This window comes from Desmodus rotundus, chromosome 9, assembly GCF_022682495.2.
Source record: "Desmodus rotundus isolate HL8 chromosome 9, HLdesRot8A.1, whole genome shotgun sequence".
Taxonomy (NCBI): Eukaryota; Metazoa; Chordata; class Mammalia; order Chiroptera; family Phyllostomidae; genus Desmodus; species Desmodus rotundus.
In genome coordinates, this window is record NC_071395.1 from 995,976 (window position 1) to 1,013,145 (window position 17,170).

The 17,170-nt window shown below is 58.1% G+C and overlaps 1 protein-coding gene across 3 annotated transcripts in view; it reads left to right on the forward strand.

Moving 5' to 3' along the window:
• Positions 1-16,240, forward strand: part of UGT8 (UDP glycosyltransferase 8) — a 32,877-nt gene extending 16,637 nt beyond the window's left edge. For all 3 annotated transcript variants that reach the window (XM_053911850.2, XM_053911851.2, XM_053911852.2), the window contains exons 4-7: positions 10,094-10,236; positions 11,180-11,256; positions 12,466-12,685; positions 14,194-16,240. In XM_053911850.2, coding sequence (XP_053767825.1) covers positions 10,094-10,236; positions 11,180-11,256; positions 12,466-12,685; positions 14,194-14,557 — 804 coding nt within the window. In that variant the 3' untranslated portion in view covers positions 14,558-16,240. The remainder of the gene's footprint in view (positions 1-10,093; positions 10,237-11,179; positions 11,257-12,465; positions 12,686-14,193) is intronic.
• The last annotated feature ends 930 nt before the right edge of the window (positions 16,241-17,170 follow it).

Sequence of the window (17,170 nt, forward strand, 5' to 3'; positions counted from 1 at the left end):
TGATTTCTGGTTTGGTGCCGGCTTCCCCTGTGCGGGGCTCCCCGCTCTTCCTCACCGAGGGCTTTTTGAGGTGCGGCTCTGTCCCCACAGAGATGCGTGTGTGCGAGGACACGCTCCGTGCACAGCCGGCGAGCTGTTCTGTGTGCGGGGCCACCACTGGCTTGGGCTGCCCACAGTCTTCTCCCACAGGGACGCTCTCACTCTCCGAGGTGCCTCCTTCGGGGAGGTTCAAATGCCAAGGGGCCCGGCGCCCCTGCTGGTGTCTGCCTCGGTGAACTGTGCTGTGAGGGCCTAGGACTAGACGAGTTTCTCCAGTGCCTGTCCATCCTAAGGTCACAGCCGGGACACTAGGATGGCCCGCCGGTGGAGGCCCCCGGCTTCCCTCACTAGCAGCAGCTCTGTGGGGTGGTTACTGGTGGGTGTCTTACAGGGTGGGCTGGTTCCCAGACGTCTGCAGGTGATTGGACGGTGGGATCGGATCGGGCTTCACAGTCCGCAGGGAAGGGCTGGGGGACTTTCTGCAGACACCACCTGAGCTCTCTGAACATTTGAGCCCAAGGAAGCTCTTGAGTGTCTGCTCACCTCTGTTTCTTTCATTGATTTTTTCCCCAACTCGAGGAGAGTCCGTTGCTTCGTTGGTCCCACAGGAGAGACCGAGTCTGAGAGGCTGGGAAGGAGTCGGGTCGCCGGGGGCAGAGCGGGGTGGGTGCGGGCCACGGGGCTCCGGAGAGGTTCTCTGTCAGGTCCGTGGCACCTGCTGCCGTTCCTTTTCCCATCTCCAGTTGTACGCATGGACAGCATACTCTCTGGGTCATCTTATATCAGAGACTGAGAGCACGTCACAGGATGGTGCAATGAAGCTGTGGGACCCAGTGTGCTTTAGAGGGTGGGCCCTGGGCGCCAGCCGGAACCCCGAGCTCTGATGACAAGGTGCTGCCATGGTGGTGGGTGCAGCGGTTGCATCTGGATCGTGGGGTCGTTGCGTGGGCGTGTGAGCAGCTTGTCTGACTCATCAGGCTGTCCACACAGGGCTGCCCTGGGCGCACTGCTGGCCTGGCTGAGGGCAGAGGCACGCTGGACCATGTCCAGGTCCTGGCGTGGTCACCGTTGGGGCTGGCCCAGTGCAGTTAGGGCCACACGGTAAAAAGAAGTTTCCGTTTGGCAAGGAGGCCGGTCACCGGGCTCTCTGCTGGACCAGGGCCGATGGGTGTTTGGCGTGGATGAAGGAGGAATGGCCGATAGGTGCCATCGCAGCTTCTGGTGGCTTTGCGAGGACAGTGGCAGCACCCAGACGGCCCGTGATCTGACCTGAGAGGAACAGGCCTTGGGCTGGTTGTGAGTGGGTTCCCCCAGCGACGCGGTCAGCCCCATTGGCCTGATCTCGGCCATGTAGCCGCCTTGTGATCTCGACCTGCAGCCACACCTGAATGCCGGGCCCCGGGAGGCCGCCCCAGACTGCAGGCTGCAGTGGGTCCCGCTCTGGCACACCGGTGGGTAACTCCTCCATTGCAGCCCCAGCCCCATGGCAGGCGCTCAGTCAGGGGTTGTTTAGACAAACAGCCAAACAGAGGTGTCTGGCTTGTTCCCTAGGTTTGTGTCAATGCCTCTCCATCCCTGAGCGGCCTCCCGGCTGCACCACTGCAGCGAGTCAGGGTGGCTGCCATGTCCCTGGCATGGAGGAAGGACGTCGCCATCCACCCCACTCTGGGAGAGCCAGTGGTGTCCTCTGTGCACCTCAGCGGAGACAGGGCTGCGCCCATTGCACAGGAGACCTGGGTGCTGGGCCTGTGTGCTGCACCCTCCCCTTGAGGCTGTGGGTGCTGGGGCGTCTTCGTTCTCCCGGCTTCAGAGACATTTTTAACGTGGGGCAATTCGGTCGTGGGGACTGAGACATGAGATAAGAGGCAGGGACCTGTCATTCTGTCCTTTCGCTAGAATGGCCTTGGGGACACTGAGCAGCTGGTTCCTTGGACTCTCACTGCCTGGGAGCAGGTCAGGGTGTGAGAGGAGGGAGACCAGCAGCACAGGGCGCGCTCCAGTCGTCCCTCTCGGGGGCCCGGGATGGGCACGTAGCTCCTCGTGGGGGCTCCTCGCTTCGCTCCGCGTGTAACCATTGCTTGTGCGGACGCCGTCATTCCTCTCAGCTGAGCTGGGCCCCCGAGTGCCCTGTTCTCTCTCAAAGTCGGCGGCAGGCCCTGTGGTCCCTGCCGTGGCCACTGCCAGCTGGAGGCCACAGCTGTGCCGGCTCCGCCTCATGCCCGTACTCGCCAGTGAGACCCACAGGCTGCACAGAGCCAGTGCCGTGGACACAGCCCTGTCTCTGTCTGAGACACGGACAAGCGAGCTTCCTGCGTCAGAGGCTGCATGGTGGAGCGGTCGTGCCGAACGAGATGTGTCCAGCTGCTCAGAGTCTCGCGTCCACTGGTCGTCCTCTAAGGGAGCCCGGCCTTCCTCAGCCTGTTGGGCTCCCACTCGGCCTTCGGTGGTTCCTCCTCCGGTTCTCTCCGTCACTCCGCTTGTTCTGCTCCCTTTCAGTACCGACCCTGCCGCCTCCTCCAGGACCCTGTCCTTTCCCTCCCTGAGATGGCCGCTCCCAAACCTCGGCATGCAGCCGGGAGCGGAGCAGGGACCCCTTTGGTGTGGGTGCTGGCAGCGAGGTGCGTGTCACCTTTCAGGATGGTGAATATTTTATGCTGAAACCGGAGGCCCAGAGGCAGGAAGACATGAGTCCAGAGAATCAATGCCAGCACTGGCGGTCGGCTTAGTGAAGGGCAGAGATGAGGTTCCAGTGGCGCGGGCACACTGCTCGAGTGTTCAGCATCCGGTCTCACCGCCCACGCACATGCGTGGCTGTGTCTGAGGGTTTGCACTTCCCCAGGGAGGTGGGAATGCAGCCTTTTCAGCTGCTTACAGTCAGCGCCAGACCTATGGTCACCGAGTCAACCCAGAGGGAATGGCTCCACGGGTCCACGTGGTGCCGACCCGCACGCTTCGGGGTCTGCCTCCCCTTTGCTGCCTGGAGGTTGGCTAGGCCAGAAAATGTGACCTTCCTGAGATGCCGAGAAGCGCAGAACTTAACACGTTCACATCGCAGGGCTTTGCTGGGGACGTTCCTCGTTGAGAGCTACGTGTCGGAAGCTGTGAAGTGATGATTCGTGCTCCCAGCATGCGGTGGTTTTGGCCTGGATGACCCGTGTCCCCACATGGAGGGTCCCGGCTGCCCTGTCTTTATGGGCGGTCACACGCAGTGTCCTTACCTGCAAGAGGAGGGAGCAGCTTTCTTCTGTGTCATGGATGTTCACTGCGGACCAGTAGGAAAGACATCGGTGTGTCTCTCCGAGTCAGGGGGCATCATGTGAAAGGGAAGGACCGCCAAAGCACCTGGAGGAGCTGTACCTTCAATTAAACAGTCGATTAAAATACTGAATTTTATAAACATCATTTGCTAAGATGAGCTGCTTTTCCAGGCAGCATCCCGCAAACTCCAGCCAGAAACAGGCTTTTTCCGGCCGGCCCACTTCTCCGGGTGACAACCAAGACGTAAAGCAAGTTGAAAGGCCTTTGAGAAGCCAGAATGAGAGCCCGATGTCAGAACCAGCTCGTGCCCCTGACTCTCGTGGGTCCCCCGAGGCCCCCCCTGTCGAGAACTCCCCTGATTGCACAGCCTTCCCAGCAGCTGGTGAGCCATCTCCACGGCCTCGGAAGAGCAAACAGCAGGTGCGGCCGCATGGTAGGCACGCTGGGAGCTGCGAAACGTGACAGCCTGGTGACCTGCCGGGACGGGGAGACCCTTCAGAACACCTGTACAGCGCTCCAGACGGGTCACCTGACAGGTGTGTGGGGGCAGCTCATCGCTTCAATTTGCATTTTCCTGAGGACATGTGCTGGGAAGCATCTTTACATAGGCTTCTTGCCACCTGTGTGTCTTTCCTGGGGAGGTGGGAACGCAGCCTTTTCAGCTGCTTACAGTCAGCGCCAGACCAACGGTCACCGAGTCAACCCAGAGGGAATGGCTCTACGGTCCACGTGGCGCCGACCCGCACGCTTCGGGGTCTGCCTCCGACCTGGCCAGGTCAGCACTTGAGCCCATTTTTAAAAATTAGGTTGTTTTCTCATTGTTGAGTATTTGAAAAATTTTTACTTATTGACTTTACGGAGAGAGAGGAAAGGACAGAGGGGAGTGGGGAGGAAGGGAGGGAGGCTGAGAGAGACAGACATCGATTTGTTGTCGCGCCTGCTACACATCACTGGTCGACTCCTGTATGTGCCCTGACTGGGGATCGGACCCACAGCCCTGGCGCGACGGGACGACGCTCAAGCCCAGCCAGGGCCTCTTACTGCTGAGCTTCAAGAGTTCTTCGTACGTACAGGGTAGCAGTCCTTCGTTAGATGTGTCTTTTGCGAGTATTTTCCCCAGCCTGCACCTGGTCTCCTACAGTTTGCATTGTCTTTTGCGGAGCGGAGGATTTTAATTTTAATGAAGTCCAGCTTATTAATTACTTCTTTCATAGATGCGCGTTTGGTTTTGTATCTAAAGAGTCATCGCCAAACCCAAGGTCATCTGTATATTCCTTTTTGTTGTCTCCTACAAGTTTCATGGTTTTGTGTTTCACATTCAGGTGCGTGGTCCATTCTGACCTCGTCTATTTGAAGGGTGTGAGGCCTGCGTCTGGATTCGTGTGTTTGCACGTGGACCTCCAGTGGCTCCAGCCGCACTCTGTGCACGGCTCTGCTGTGGGGTCTGTGCTCCTTTATCCGAGACGAGCTGTGTGTACCTGGGTCCGTTTCCGGGCTCTGTTCTGCCCCCTGCTGTGCGTGTCCGTTCTTTGCTCCTTCCTGCAGCAGCTGCACACTCAGCCTGAATTCGGTGGGCATCAGCTGGTCAGTGTCGTCCTCCGTCAGCGTCTTGTGGGTTGTGGTGGGTGTTCGCCTGCATGGGAACCGCAGGATTGGCTTGTTGACGCTCACAGCGTCTCTGGCATTTCGATTCGGACCGTGTTGCACCTGTAGGTTGTTGTCCTGACAGTATCGATCCTTCCTGTCCATGAACATGGGATTTCTCTTCAGTTACTTATTTCTTCTTTGATCTCATGCGTCAAGGTCGTGTAGGTTCCCTCACTTAGACCTTGGATATGTTTTGTTAGGTTTGTATTTAAGCATTTAATTTTGGATATGCAAATTTAAATGATATTGTGTTTTTATTTTCAAATTCCACTGTTTATTATGGGTACACAGGAAAGTGATCGACTTCTGTGAATTAACCTGAGAACCTGCAACCCGGCCTTGGTTGCTGAGCCACGGCTACGTAAAAATGCTGAGTCATGGCGTCACAAAAATGCCCAATCATGGTTACACAAAAAATGATGAGTCGTCGCCACGTAAAAATGCTGTGGTTTTCTCATACCCACGACACAGCATTTTATGTAACCACGGTCCTTTTCGACTCTCTACAGAGACGATCCTGTCATCTGTGAACAAAGGTGGTATTTCCTCCTTCCCAGTCTGTGTGTTTCCATCTCCTTTCTAGCCTTTCTGCAACAGCCAGACCTTGGTGCCACGGTGAGGGCAGGGGTCGGGGCCACCTGCTGGTGCCTACTCTGTGCGAAAGCCTCGCGTGTTTCACCGCCCGCCACCACGGCGGCTGGCGGGGTTTCCTAGATGGTAGTTATCACGGCAAGGAAACGCCTCCCTGTTCCTTGCTAAGGGTTTTTACCATGAGTGGGTATTTGATTGTATCAGGGGCTTTCTCTTAGTATAGTAATATGGTCACGGGATTTTTCTGTTTTAGCCTGTCGATGTGATAAATCATGTTCATTTATTTTTGAATGATGAACCAGCCTGGCACGCTTGGGATTTTATTCGATTTTGAGAATGTAAAACACGTGGAATTAAACTTGAAGGAATTATAGGGTCTGAATTTCTCCATCGTCTGAATTAATCTTCTCATCCCAGCCTTCGGTCCCCACGGCCGAATCACTTCGCCTCAACAGCCTCCCGGGCTCTGCGTTGCTGTGAACTGTGGGGTGGTGGGCTCTCTCTGCGCTGTTGCTTAGGACCACGCTGTGGTGCAGACAACGGGGCACGGGTGTGCCCACGCACAGCGGCAGTCGGAGCGTCACGTGGAGAGCTTCTACAGCGGGCAGCCGGGCTGTGGCGCCCGATGGCCCGCGTGGTGCTGGGCGTCCTGCTCAGGGTTGGGGCTTGCTGCTGGTGTCCTGGCCCAGAAGGGGCTCCTCTCAGGGATCCTGAGATCCTTGTGGTAAAACCGCTTCCTCTCAGCGGGAAGCTGCTCGTGCCTTCCTGCAGCTTCCGGGGGTCACTGCTCCAGTTTTCCATGGAGGCACAGGGTACAATAAGCCACAAATGTGAAGAAATATGAGCGATTGGAGACCCTTGAGTCTTCTTCTTGGAGATGTTACTTCATCCTGTTTAGCCAGGTTTCCCTCTTACTGGGCTGGCCAAGAAGTCCGTTCAGTTTTTTCTGTGACATAGAAGACACATTTTTTCATTTTTACCAATAACTGTGTTGATTTGGATATTTTGAGAATATCATCTAGCTCCCATGTGATAGAACGTTGATTGTTCTCAGTTAATGTCTTGATTTGATCGCTATCAACTTCACCTGGTCTACCTGACCGTGGAACATCATCCAGCGAGAACTCTCCAGCACAAAGCTTCGCCAACCACCTCTGACATGTTCGGTTAGTCACAGCACCTTCTCCAGACACTGCACAAGTCTTTCGTATTTCAGTTGTGTTTTTACCTTTCTTGAAAAAGCGCAGCATAGTATGCTGGGAATGATGCTCACTTTCTTTCATCTTCAGTAGTAAAATGGCTCCACAAAGACTCACCAGTTTTGGTAAGTTTTTTTAAATGCACACTTAGATGACCATTATCACGTACAATCTAACAAAATTGTTTTGAAGGAAGTTAAAGACAACTAAACGCTACTAGAGGCATTTTACCGAACACGTGAACGAAGTTTTTGGTCAGCTCGGGACCCTGAATGGACTTTTTGGCCAACCCGATATTGTCTTTTCAAGGAGGTACATTCCTATTAGCTTCCCTGATTTATTAAAAGAAGTCGTCAGCAAGCGCCGGCTATGTTTACGTCCGGGAAGTCGTGTGTGATGTCACACACGAGTGACCTGACTCATGTCCCCTGAGAGGACCCGTCTGGGGCAGACAGAGGGAGCGTGAGTGCAGGGCTTGGAGAGTGGCTGTGACGTGAGGAGGTTCTCAGGGAGTGGCAGGGGCCGCTGGAGGAACGAGGCGTGGACAGCGGCCAGACATGACGGGTGGCTAGGGGACCGAGGGAGCTGTGGCCATGCTGGGAGGACGGGAGTTCTTGGTTGAGTACCCTGGAGCTTGGAAGATGGGGACAGCAGGTGCCCAGTCATGTTTGCTGAGTCAGGAGTGGACCCCGCTCCTAACTGTCACCTGCCTTTATCCAGGCAGAGCCGTGAACAGGCAGCCGACAGGGTCACGGGTTTGCATGACAAAGGGGAGCAGAGAATGCAGGCCCTCCTTCCTGCCTCCTGTGCGAGGTCCCTGCCCACACTGTTACTGCTTCCCTCTGCACCATGCCACCTGCGGTCACGTCCCCAGGGCCATCCCGACCCTGTGCCGTGTCTTCAAGGTCTTAGGGACGTTGAAAGCTGAATGCCCTTCCAGCCAGGGTGTCAGATTTTGCTTACTTCTTTTCATTGTCGCTCTAACAGCAAAGTCAAAAGCCTCAGGAGGAAGAACAGAGATGATGCAGAACCGCAGGGCATGCACCCACCCCTCTGGGTGCTGATTTCATCCTCCTTGAAGGCTCAGCGTGTGCACGGGGCTGCTGAGATCACTCAGTGGGGCTGTTACCCTGACGGCGGCCTCTGCTGCGTCTGCAGGTCACCTTGGCCGACCCTGTGGGTCACCTTGGCAATCCCTGAGTGTTCAGAGAGGCTGGCCGCTAGGTTTGTGGGCACTGCGTGCGGACGTCATCCTGTGGACAGCTTCCTCCTCCTGCGCTGTTTGAATCGGCTTTACTCCCCAGAACCTGACGCACAGTGGGCAGGGTGTGAGCCAGAGGACCGGTTCCCTCTTCCCAGCGTGCCCGTCGGTTCAGGCCGCGGTCACGCTGCTTGTCAGACTTCGACCAGGGTACCTGGGGTGACGCTGCGTGATACAGCACATTCCGAGGCCTGGCCTCCCCGACCTGCACGACACCCTGTGAGGGGCAGCTGGCGCCTCCGGAGAAGAGAAAGCCGGGCTCCGGGCCGGGTGCTCTGCTGCAGCCGGTCACACGGCAGGGCAGCGAGGGGGCGGGCTTCGGGGGGTGGGCTTCGACCCAAGGCCCTTGCCCGTCAAATCCAGGGACACGGTGCTGGTACGTTTCCGTTCCAAAAGGTAACTTCTGTGTTTTTGACGGTATTTTGTTTGTTTAACAGGGTCTGGTTGACTGGCTTAGCAGTGGTCAAAGGCCACGTCTGCCCCTCGGTGGTTTGGAGGCATTTATGTAACAGTGTTCGTGGTCACCTCGCGCCCACACTGACTGCAGAATGAGTGTTTGCCGCCCACCTGGCGGAAGCGGCATGTTCCTTGTGCTGGACCCTTCAGGAGGACAGGGGGGCTGTCCGTGTGGGGACCAGAAGGAGCCCCTCTGTGCAGGGCTCACCCGCAGTCCAGGCGTCCTCCCGTAGGACCACAGGCTGCGAGGGATGTGGTGTGACTTCACAACACGCGGGGCATCTCGCGGCTCCTGGGGGGTGTGGTGGGGTCACGGGCTGCCATCAGGACAGAGGGCCGCAGAGCAGTGAGCGGCTGCCCCGGGCCCCCGATTCTGACGTCGGGGAGCCCAGCCTGGATGGGGGTTACTTCTCCCCTGGGTCCTGAGGGGTGGTCCTTACACTCAGCCCTCCCATTTCTGGGGGCGGGCTGTGTCCTGTGGGACAGTTTAGGGGGGCTTCTGTCGGCTTGTGGAGGGGCCGAAGAGTGTCCCCAGGAGCCCCCAGTGACTCTCCAGCACAAGTCGCAGGTCCCGCTCCCACGCCTCCTTCCGGCGTTCCCCCCATTTCTCAGGGTCTGTCACATCAGTGTCACTGGATGTTTAGGAATGTGGGCAGCGGTCGCTCCCATCTCTGGGGCCAGGCTGCCCCCCTGGTCCTGAGGGCACCGCAGTGGGGGGACCACCCCTCTCTTCTCCTCACTGACCCCCGAGCCAGGCGTGTGGGGTGCAGCTACTGGCAGGACTGGAGACACGTCATGGAAACACGCTAACACAGGCACATGCAGCACTTGATTGTGACAAATCTATTATCCGTGTGTCCTCAAAGGACGTAAGACACCTGACCTGCCAGGCCGTGCAGGGAGGCAGGTGACTGTTTGTATGGAGAGCTTGTCTCTTCAGAAGCTGTGTGTAAAACTCCCTTCGCAGTGAAGTGTGGGGAAGCATCTCCAGGGACTGAAGGTGTGGGGAAGGAGTTACGGTGACAGTCGGTTCCTGCCCCACATTTAATCTATTTGTCACTTGCGCCCCCAGCTGGTGAGCAGGGACGACAGCCTCAGAGGAGTTCTGGGTTGGGGCCTGGGATGGCGGGTGAGGCTGGGGACCCTGCAGGGCCCAGACACCCTGCTCCGTGGGGCGGGCCCTCTGTGACCCACGGTGTGCGGAAGTGTGCACCCTGCGTACACACGTGTCGGGGCACAGGGAGGGCCCGCCCCGAGTGCCAGTGCGTGCGCAGTCCTGAAAGACGTGTGTCAGCAAGTGCCGCTCGCAGGGAGGTGGCGAGACACGGGCACTGCGGACACTACGTGTGCGTGAGCAGCGGTGAACACAACTGGCCCTGGCTCGGGGGGGCGGCTCCCCCTGTGGGCAGAGCAGGACCTGAACTGCCAGTGCTGGGCCTGCCGGGGCGGGCAGCGCTCCCTGCTGGTTTCACCTGGGAACTCCGCCCTCCTAACGCCCTTCCGTTCCTCTGAGGGATCCCACAGTCCTCCTCCCCACTCTCACCGTCTCATCTCACTGGGGGCTTTCTCTCCCAGGCCAGGATGCTGGTAGGGAGCCCGCGGGCCTTCCTCTCGCTGACGCGGAGTGTTGCTCGGTTCACAGGACCTGCAGAGCTGGGTGAACGGGTCCAGCGAGCATGGCTTTGTGCTCGTGTCCTTCGGGGCTGGCGTCAAGTATCTGTCGGAGGACATCGCCCACAAGCTGGCCGGGGCCCTGGGCAGGCTGCCCCAGAGGGTGGTCTGGAGGTATGTGATGTGGCCCCGCACAGGGGCACCCAGGGCGCCGTGGGCCGTCTGCTGTGTTTGTGGTGCGGGGGGGACCTGAGCGCGAGTGCGAGCCGGTCTGTGGGTGAGGAGACGTAGCCTGCAGTGGGGAGTAGTGGGGAGCAGGGTGGTTCCCCACTTGGCCGTCTGCCCATCGTGGTCACGTCCCTGTGCACCTTCAGGTCAGGGCTGGAGGAGGGAGAGTGGGGGAACGCCGAGGAGGAAGAATACCCCACGGGGCCTGTTGGGTCCCACCTGAGACCAGGACCTTAAAACACAGTAACGCACCCGTGGCCGCGGACACTGGGTGAGCAGGCCTGGCCTCTGACCCTGTCCTGGCCAACGTGGAACTGGTGTGGACAGACCCCTGGACCCAGTCCTGGGGGCCTCCTGTCAGACTGCCTTGGAAACGCCCATCTGCCTGTGGAGGACAGTTCGTGTCTGGTTTGTGAGCCTGTCAGAGCTGCTGTTCGAAGGCCGAGACAGGACTCAGCCTCATCACGGCTTCCCCTGGAACCGTCCCCGGGCACAGCTGGGGGGACAGCAAGTTCTTGTCTCTCTCTCCCCGTCTCCCCAAGGCCCTGTGTCCCGGATGGAGGGGTGGCCGCCCACTGCTGGGCCTTAGGTCCTTCCCAGTTCACCGGTGGGCCCTGGTGGGGGTGAGTTTCTAGCAGGGGCTCACGTGGGTGCTCTGCCCCACCTGTGTCCAGGTGGGAGAAGCCAAAGGACATTGGCCTGAGAACGAGCGGAGTGTCTGCTATTTACCCCTCAGCTGGGGGAACGTGGAAGAGGAACCCCCATTTTTGCTGTGAAAGGTGGTTCCTTGTCAGCAGTGTAAACTCACACTGTAAGTCTGACAGAGGAGCCGAGTCCGGGCGGGGGCGACGTCTGGGTTTTGGGGGTTCACTGTCTGCTGTGCACTCAGGTTTTCTGGACCCAGACCGAGGAACCTGGGGAACAACACGAAGCTCATGGAGTGGCTGCCGCAGAATGACCTGCTGGGTGAGTCCCCGGGCCCGTTGTCGGATGTGACCTGCACGCGTGACCGTCACGCTCGGGGGCGGGTGCCTGTGTCCTGGCCCTGCTGTCATACGTGACCTGCACACATGACTGTCACGCCCGGGGCGGGGCTTGTGTGCCGTTTCTGGGACAGCGTGATGTCTGTTGTCTGGTGTCTCGGCTCTGAGACTTCACACCGAGTCAGATCTTTGTTTATCGGGAAACACTTTAGCGTATAATCATTTGGGCCTGTCAGTGGAAACGTTTAGACCAGTCACTAATTTTGACTTTTTTGGAAAATATGCTTAATTTAACCACGTACTTCCCGTAACTATGTGCATTAGCAGGGAGTGCAGGTACACCTAATTAGCCTGGTTGCCTAAAGCAGTAAATTAAAGCACTGAACACGTAGGTTGGTGTCACAGTGTCATCACGCAGAGGTTCAATGTTTGTGTCTCAGCAAAGACAAGCAGAGGGCCCAGGAAACAGTTTATTTTGACTGTATTTGGGTTGTTTGCCTAAATTTCCCCGTAAAGCACCAGGCATTGTGGACACCCATGATTTCTCACCATGGCCCGAGGTGCGGGGGGAGTAGCAGGACCAGAGGCGCCCCCCACTCCTCATGCACCCAGCTCCTGGGCCTGGGCGACACTCCCTTTGAGGAGGAAGGTTGGGTCCCCTGGGGGCCTCGGCTGAGAGGAGAAGCCACCTGCGGGCGAGGGATGGTCTAGCCTCCCTGTGGACGGGCGCTGAACAGTGGAGGCCCTTTGCGTTCCGAGTGGGTGACGCCTTTTCTCGCTTCCATCGGCCTCCTGTTCCCTACTGGCTGTTCCAGCAGGTGGTGGTGGTCAGCCGATGTCCACATTTGAGAGAAAGTTGTGATAAACATCTCAAAGCTACATACCTTTGCTGCTTAAAAACGGATCCCATAGTGGTGCTGGATTTAGAAAACAAGCATGTCACACTCGGTGTGCTCCTAATGGTGGTGTTAAAATACAGGAAGGATGTCACAGGCCATCTCTGGGTTGTAGGGACCCTCCAAGGGCTGTGTGATGAAGGGAAGGAATTGCTCAGGGAAGCGGCTTCACAGGTGTGTGCGGATTGGGTGCTTGTGTGTGTGTGAGATGTGTTGACGTCCCACACGTGTCTGTAGGACCCCCACCCCAGGTCCCCGTGGCAGCACCATAAGCTGCTCTCTCTGACGCCCCACAGGGCACTCGCACATCAGGGCCTTCCTGAGCCACGGCGGGCTGAACAGCATCTTCGAGACCATGTACCACGGCGTCCCCGTGGTGGGCATCCCACTCTTCGGGGACCATTACGACACCATGACCCGTGTGCAGGCCAAGGGCATGGGGATCCTGCTGGAGTGGAAGACGGTCACGGAGGCCGAGCTCCACGAGGCCCTGGTGACGGTGATCAATGACCCCAGGTGAGCGTCCGCCCAGGTGGGGCAGGGCACACGGCAGCCAGGTCTCTGGGAGCCGGGCACAGAGGCACACTGTTGGTGCCGTGAGTGGGCTCTGTGCGGTGGGGGTGAAAGGGGGCTCGAGGGCCCACGCTCCCGGGAGGGCCCAGCAGGGGAGCCGTGGGCCAGGCCTGCGTCCTGCTGCTGGCGTGACTCGTGGGGATCAGGGGCGTCCCTCTTGTCAGCAGCTGGTCAGGACCTTTGACCTTATTTGTAAAACTCTGATGTGGGTTGAGTTGCCTGCAGCAAAGCGGCCCCGTTTCTAAGGACAGGTCACTGGCCTTGTGTCCAAGTGACAGTGACACTGGGGAGAGGGTGAGACTTCCCTGTCTCTACCCAGGGGATACAGCTCAACACTGAATGGGAACCCCGGCCAGAGTCTGGGGACCCCCCCAGGGAGAACTCTCCTGGGGGGCCTGCAGCCTCTGGGGCAGGGGCCCTGCGTTTCGGCACAGCTGTGGCCCTCGGAGCATTGTGTCTTCGACCTGAGGCGCCGAGGGTGGGACCCCTGTGTCTGCTTTCTGCAGCTTTTCTTCTGAAGTCTCGTTTCTGTGCACATGGCGTCCGTGTGGAAAGCGGGAGGCACCGCGGGCTCTGAGGCAGGTTGTGTCAGGCGGTCGCAAAGTGCATTGGGTTTTCCCCGCACGGAGGCTCTAGTGGCGCTTGGCTGTCTTCAACTTCCTTCCAAACAATGTTGTTAGACTGTATTGTGACGCTGTCACATCAGCCTGCATTTACAAAAACCTCATCAAACTTGGTGAGTCTTTGTGCAGCCATTTTAGTATTGAAGATGGAAAAAGATATGCAGCATTTGGCAGAGTATGCTTATTTTTTAAATAAATATTTTAGTTATTTATTTTTAGAGAGAAGGGAGGGAGAAAGAAAGGGAGAGAAACATCAATGTGTGGTTGCCTCTTGTGCGCCCCCTGCTGGGAACCTGGCCCCACAACCCAGGCTGTGCCCTGACTGGGAATTGAACTAGTGACCCTTTGGTTCACAGGCCAGCACTCAGTCCACTGAGCCACCCCAGCCTGGGCTATGCTTCATTATTTCAAGAAAGGTTGAAACACAAAAAAAGATTTGTGTCATGGATGGAGAAGGTGCTGTGACTGATCAAATGTGTCAAAAGTGGTTTGTGAGGTTTCTTGGTACTATTGACATTTTGGCCAAATAACTCTTTGCTGTGGGGCTGTCTTACGCATTGGAAGATGCTGAGCAGCACCCCTGGCCTCTGCCCACTGGAAGCCAATGGTGGCAGAGAGCCGACAGTCTCAAAATATCCAAACCAAGCCGGAAATGAGGCATCAACCCCGAGCCCGGTGGCTGCTGCCGTGCCCGCTGGGTGAACAGAGGACACTGTGCTCGGGGCTCCAGATGAGCACCGGCACCTCCCGGGGGTCTGTAGTTGGCCCCCCCCCCTCAGAGTCGCGGGGCCCATGCAACTGTGGTCACTCTGTGTCACTTGCCCACAGCTATCGTCGGAGGGCCCGGCAGCTGTCCACGCTCCACAGGGACCAGCCCGGACACCCCGTGCAGCGGGCTGTGTACTGGATCGAGTATGTCCTGCGTCACCGGGGCGCCCCGCACCTGCGGGCGGCCGTTCACCAGCTGTCCTTCTGGCAGTACTTCCTCCTGGACGTGGCCGCTGTGCTGCTGCTGGCCGCCGCCCTGCTCTATGCCCTGCTGGCCCGGGCTGCGCCCCTCGTCTATCGATGGTTCCGCAGCTGCTGGCCCGGGCGCAAGCCCAGCATGGCGAACGGGCGCCACCACAACGGGGTCCTGAACGGCAGGTGCAGGAGGAATGGCCGAGTCCTGCACGAGAAGAAGGCGAAGTGAGCGCGCGACCCCCGTCCCCACAGGTCCCCGCTGTCCGTGAGTCTAACACCCACCAGCGCCGTGTCAGCAAGCAGCTCTAACGCCCCTTCTCCGAGCTTCTAACCAGCCCCACGCAGGTCAGGTGTCTGCGCATGCCCAGCCCTGGCCTGCAGAACGTGCTTCGTTCCAGAGCCGACGTAGAGGTTGGCACGGAACCTGTGAGCTGCCTTAATTGGCCCCGTCAGGCAGGGCCCGCTTCAGACTTAGCTCTGGGCCTGGGCGTGTGTGTCCCGGGCAGGGGCGGTCTCCTTCCCGTGTGCGTGTGTGCGTGCCGAGGGGATGGTAACCCGGCTGCTCTCCCACATGGGGAGGGAGTGGCACCCTCCGGTGGACTAGAGAGGCAGTGAGGGTCCGGTGTTCCCTGTGCAGAGCTTCACGCAGGCCAACTCAGGGCTGTCTGTCAGCCCTTTCCCTCCCAGCTGAACGCAGAGGAAGAAAAGGAACGATCAGAGCACCGGGTTTTGTACTCTTGTGCTTCTGTTCTAGTGTTTTCGTTGGCTTCGTCATCCTTTTCCTACAGGCTGGACGCTCCTGGGGGAAGAATGTACAATTGAGTAAATGTATAAATTGCTTGTCTTGTTTTGTTTTCCCCTAACCAGTCATTGGCCTCTGGAAAAATTTTAGTTTTTTTTTCTATTTCATGTTCACATGTAACATTGTGTTACCTCTGGGGGGAGACAGAGCGGCCAGGCCCTGCCTTTTGTTACAGTTGACAGGTGAAGATTCCTGCTCCTGTGGCGTCTGTTTCGTAAAGTGCAGTTGTTGACTGTTCAGGTGTCGGAACTCCAAAGTTTTAACTTGAAAGAACCGTCCTCGTCATGCCTTCTGTTTTTTGGGCCACACAATCTACGTCACGGAGGTGCCAACATGTAACTTGTCCAGGGGACCTTTGTGGCCTCCCCCCGTCCCCCGCTCTGTCCGATCTGGTGAATCCAGACTTTCCGTGCTATGCAGGAGTGACCAAGAACGCGTGCCGTTTCAGAAACCGAGTGTTGGAAATGAGTTCCTGTCCCCCTCCCTGCTCTTCCCCCAGCAACGGCTTCCGGCTGTGGTAGCCGAAGGGACAGGCCGGGACCGCACCCACCACGGAGCAGAGGTGCCCGTCAGAGGGTGACGTCAGGACTCCCGGCGAACACCCCGTCGGCAGCAACTCGGAGTTTATTTCAGGTCGTTCTGTTTACTCAGCGTTTGCACTTCGTGTGTCGACCTTTATTTATTGACCGTCTGACCTCCCGTGTCTGACTCCCCGTGACGCTCACCAGTGTGGGAGAGCTGTGAACGTTCTGAGTGCTGCCCGCTCAGTGCACGCGGTGACACGCCCTCCCACCAGGAGCCGCCGCGCTGCTTGTGGGCATCAGCCGTTTCCTTGCCGGCCGTGCAGACGCGTGTGCGGCTCTCGGAATACTTGAGGAAACGGTGACATCCATACAGGCGCACGAGTCATGCCTTCGAGTCATGTGGCCGTGGAAACGGGGAAGAGGTGGGCTGTGAGTGGTGGGCCGGTGCTGGGCGTGGAGTGTGCAAAGGGCTGGTTTCGATGTGTTTGGAACGGGATGCGCTTGGCAGTGAGCCCTCGCCGGGCGATGGAGCGCGACCTCTCTTCACTGTGACAAACTTAAACAATAAACATGATGTAAAAATGGAGACGTGTCATTCGAATGCAACTTCTGTTCAGATTTCATGTCACCGCAGCATGCACGTGTGTGCTAGACGTGTTTCTGAGAGAGGCGTCCAGCCTGTGTGTCTGAGTGAACACGGGGGTCTGTTACCTGTGGGGACGTTTGTTACTGCACAGGCAGGTCCATTCCCCTCCAAGCACATCCACGCGGCTCTCTACTCGGCCCAGAGTCGCCACGGTCAGCTGCAGGTTTTCCTAAAGAGCCAATTCTTGGCCACTGCGGGTAGATCGAGTGGTTTTAAACTCTCCACACTTGGGCTAGATTCTCCACTAAAGCAGGTTTTCAAGAAGGATTTCATTCGTTTTTCACGTAGCAGTTTCCATGGCCAGCTGTGGTCACGTCAGGTGAGACAACAGAGGGGCTGACGCACTGCCCTGGAATGCGGAGCAGTGGGCCCTGCTCGCGCTGCGGGCTGGGTCTGGTGTCCGGGACTGTGGGCAGCTGCTGGTGGGGACGGCGGTGGGTTCTAACTGAAGCTGAAGGGAGCGAGAGGTTCTGCCCTGAGACTCAGGCTGTCTGGCTGCCCGGGGCTGCGATGAACGTTGTCTGGGACAGTCTCCGGGTTTCCGAGCTCAGGCCTGGGGTCAGACCCCAAGCAGCCTCCTCTATGTGTCTCGTGTCAGAATTTCCACCTGTGCCCAGGTGGGGACACACAGCCCCCCCCCCCCCCCATCCAGCCTCCCAGACCCACTGTGCTGGCCCTCAGGGACTCTCTTCGTGGGGTGGGACACCAGCCCTGCCTGCCCCTTTCCTGCCAGGACCTGGTGGCCACCTGCGTTTCTTCCATCTCCTCCTCTGCGGGTATCAGCTCTACCCAGTGCCCAGCTGCCTGCCTTGTGGGGTATCGGGCAGGTCGGATGTCCTAATAAGACCTTGTGGGGCGTGGAACGTGCTG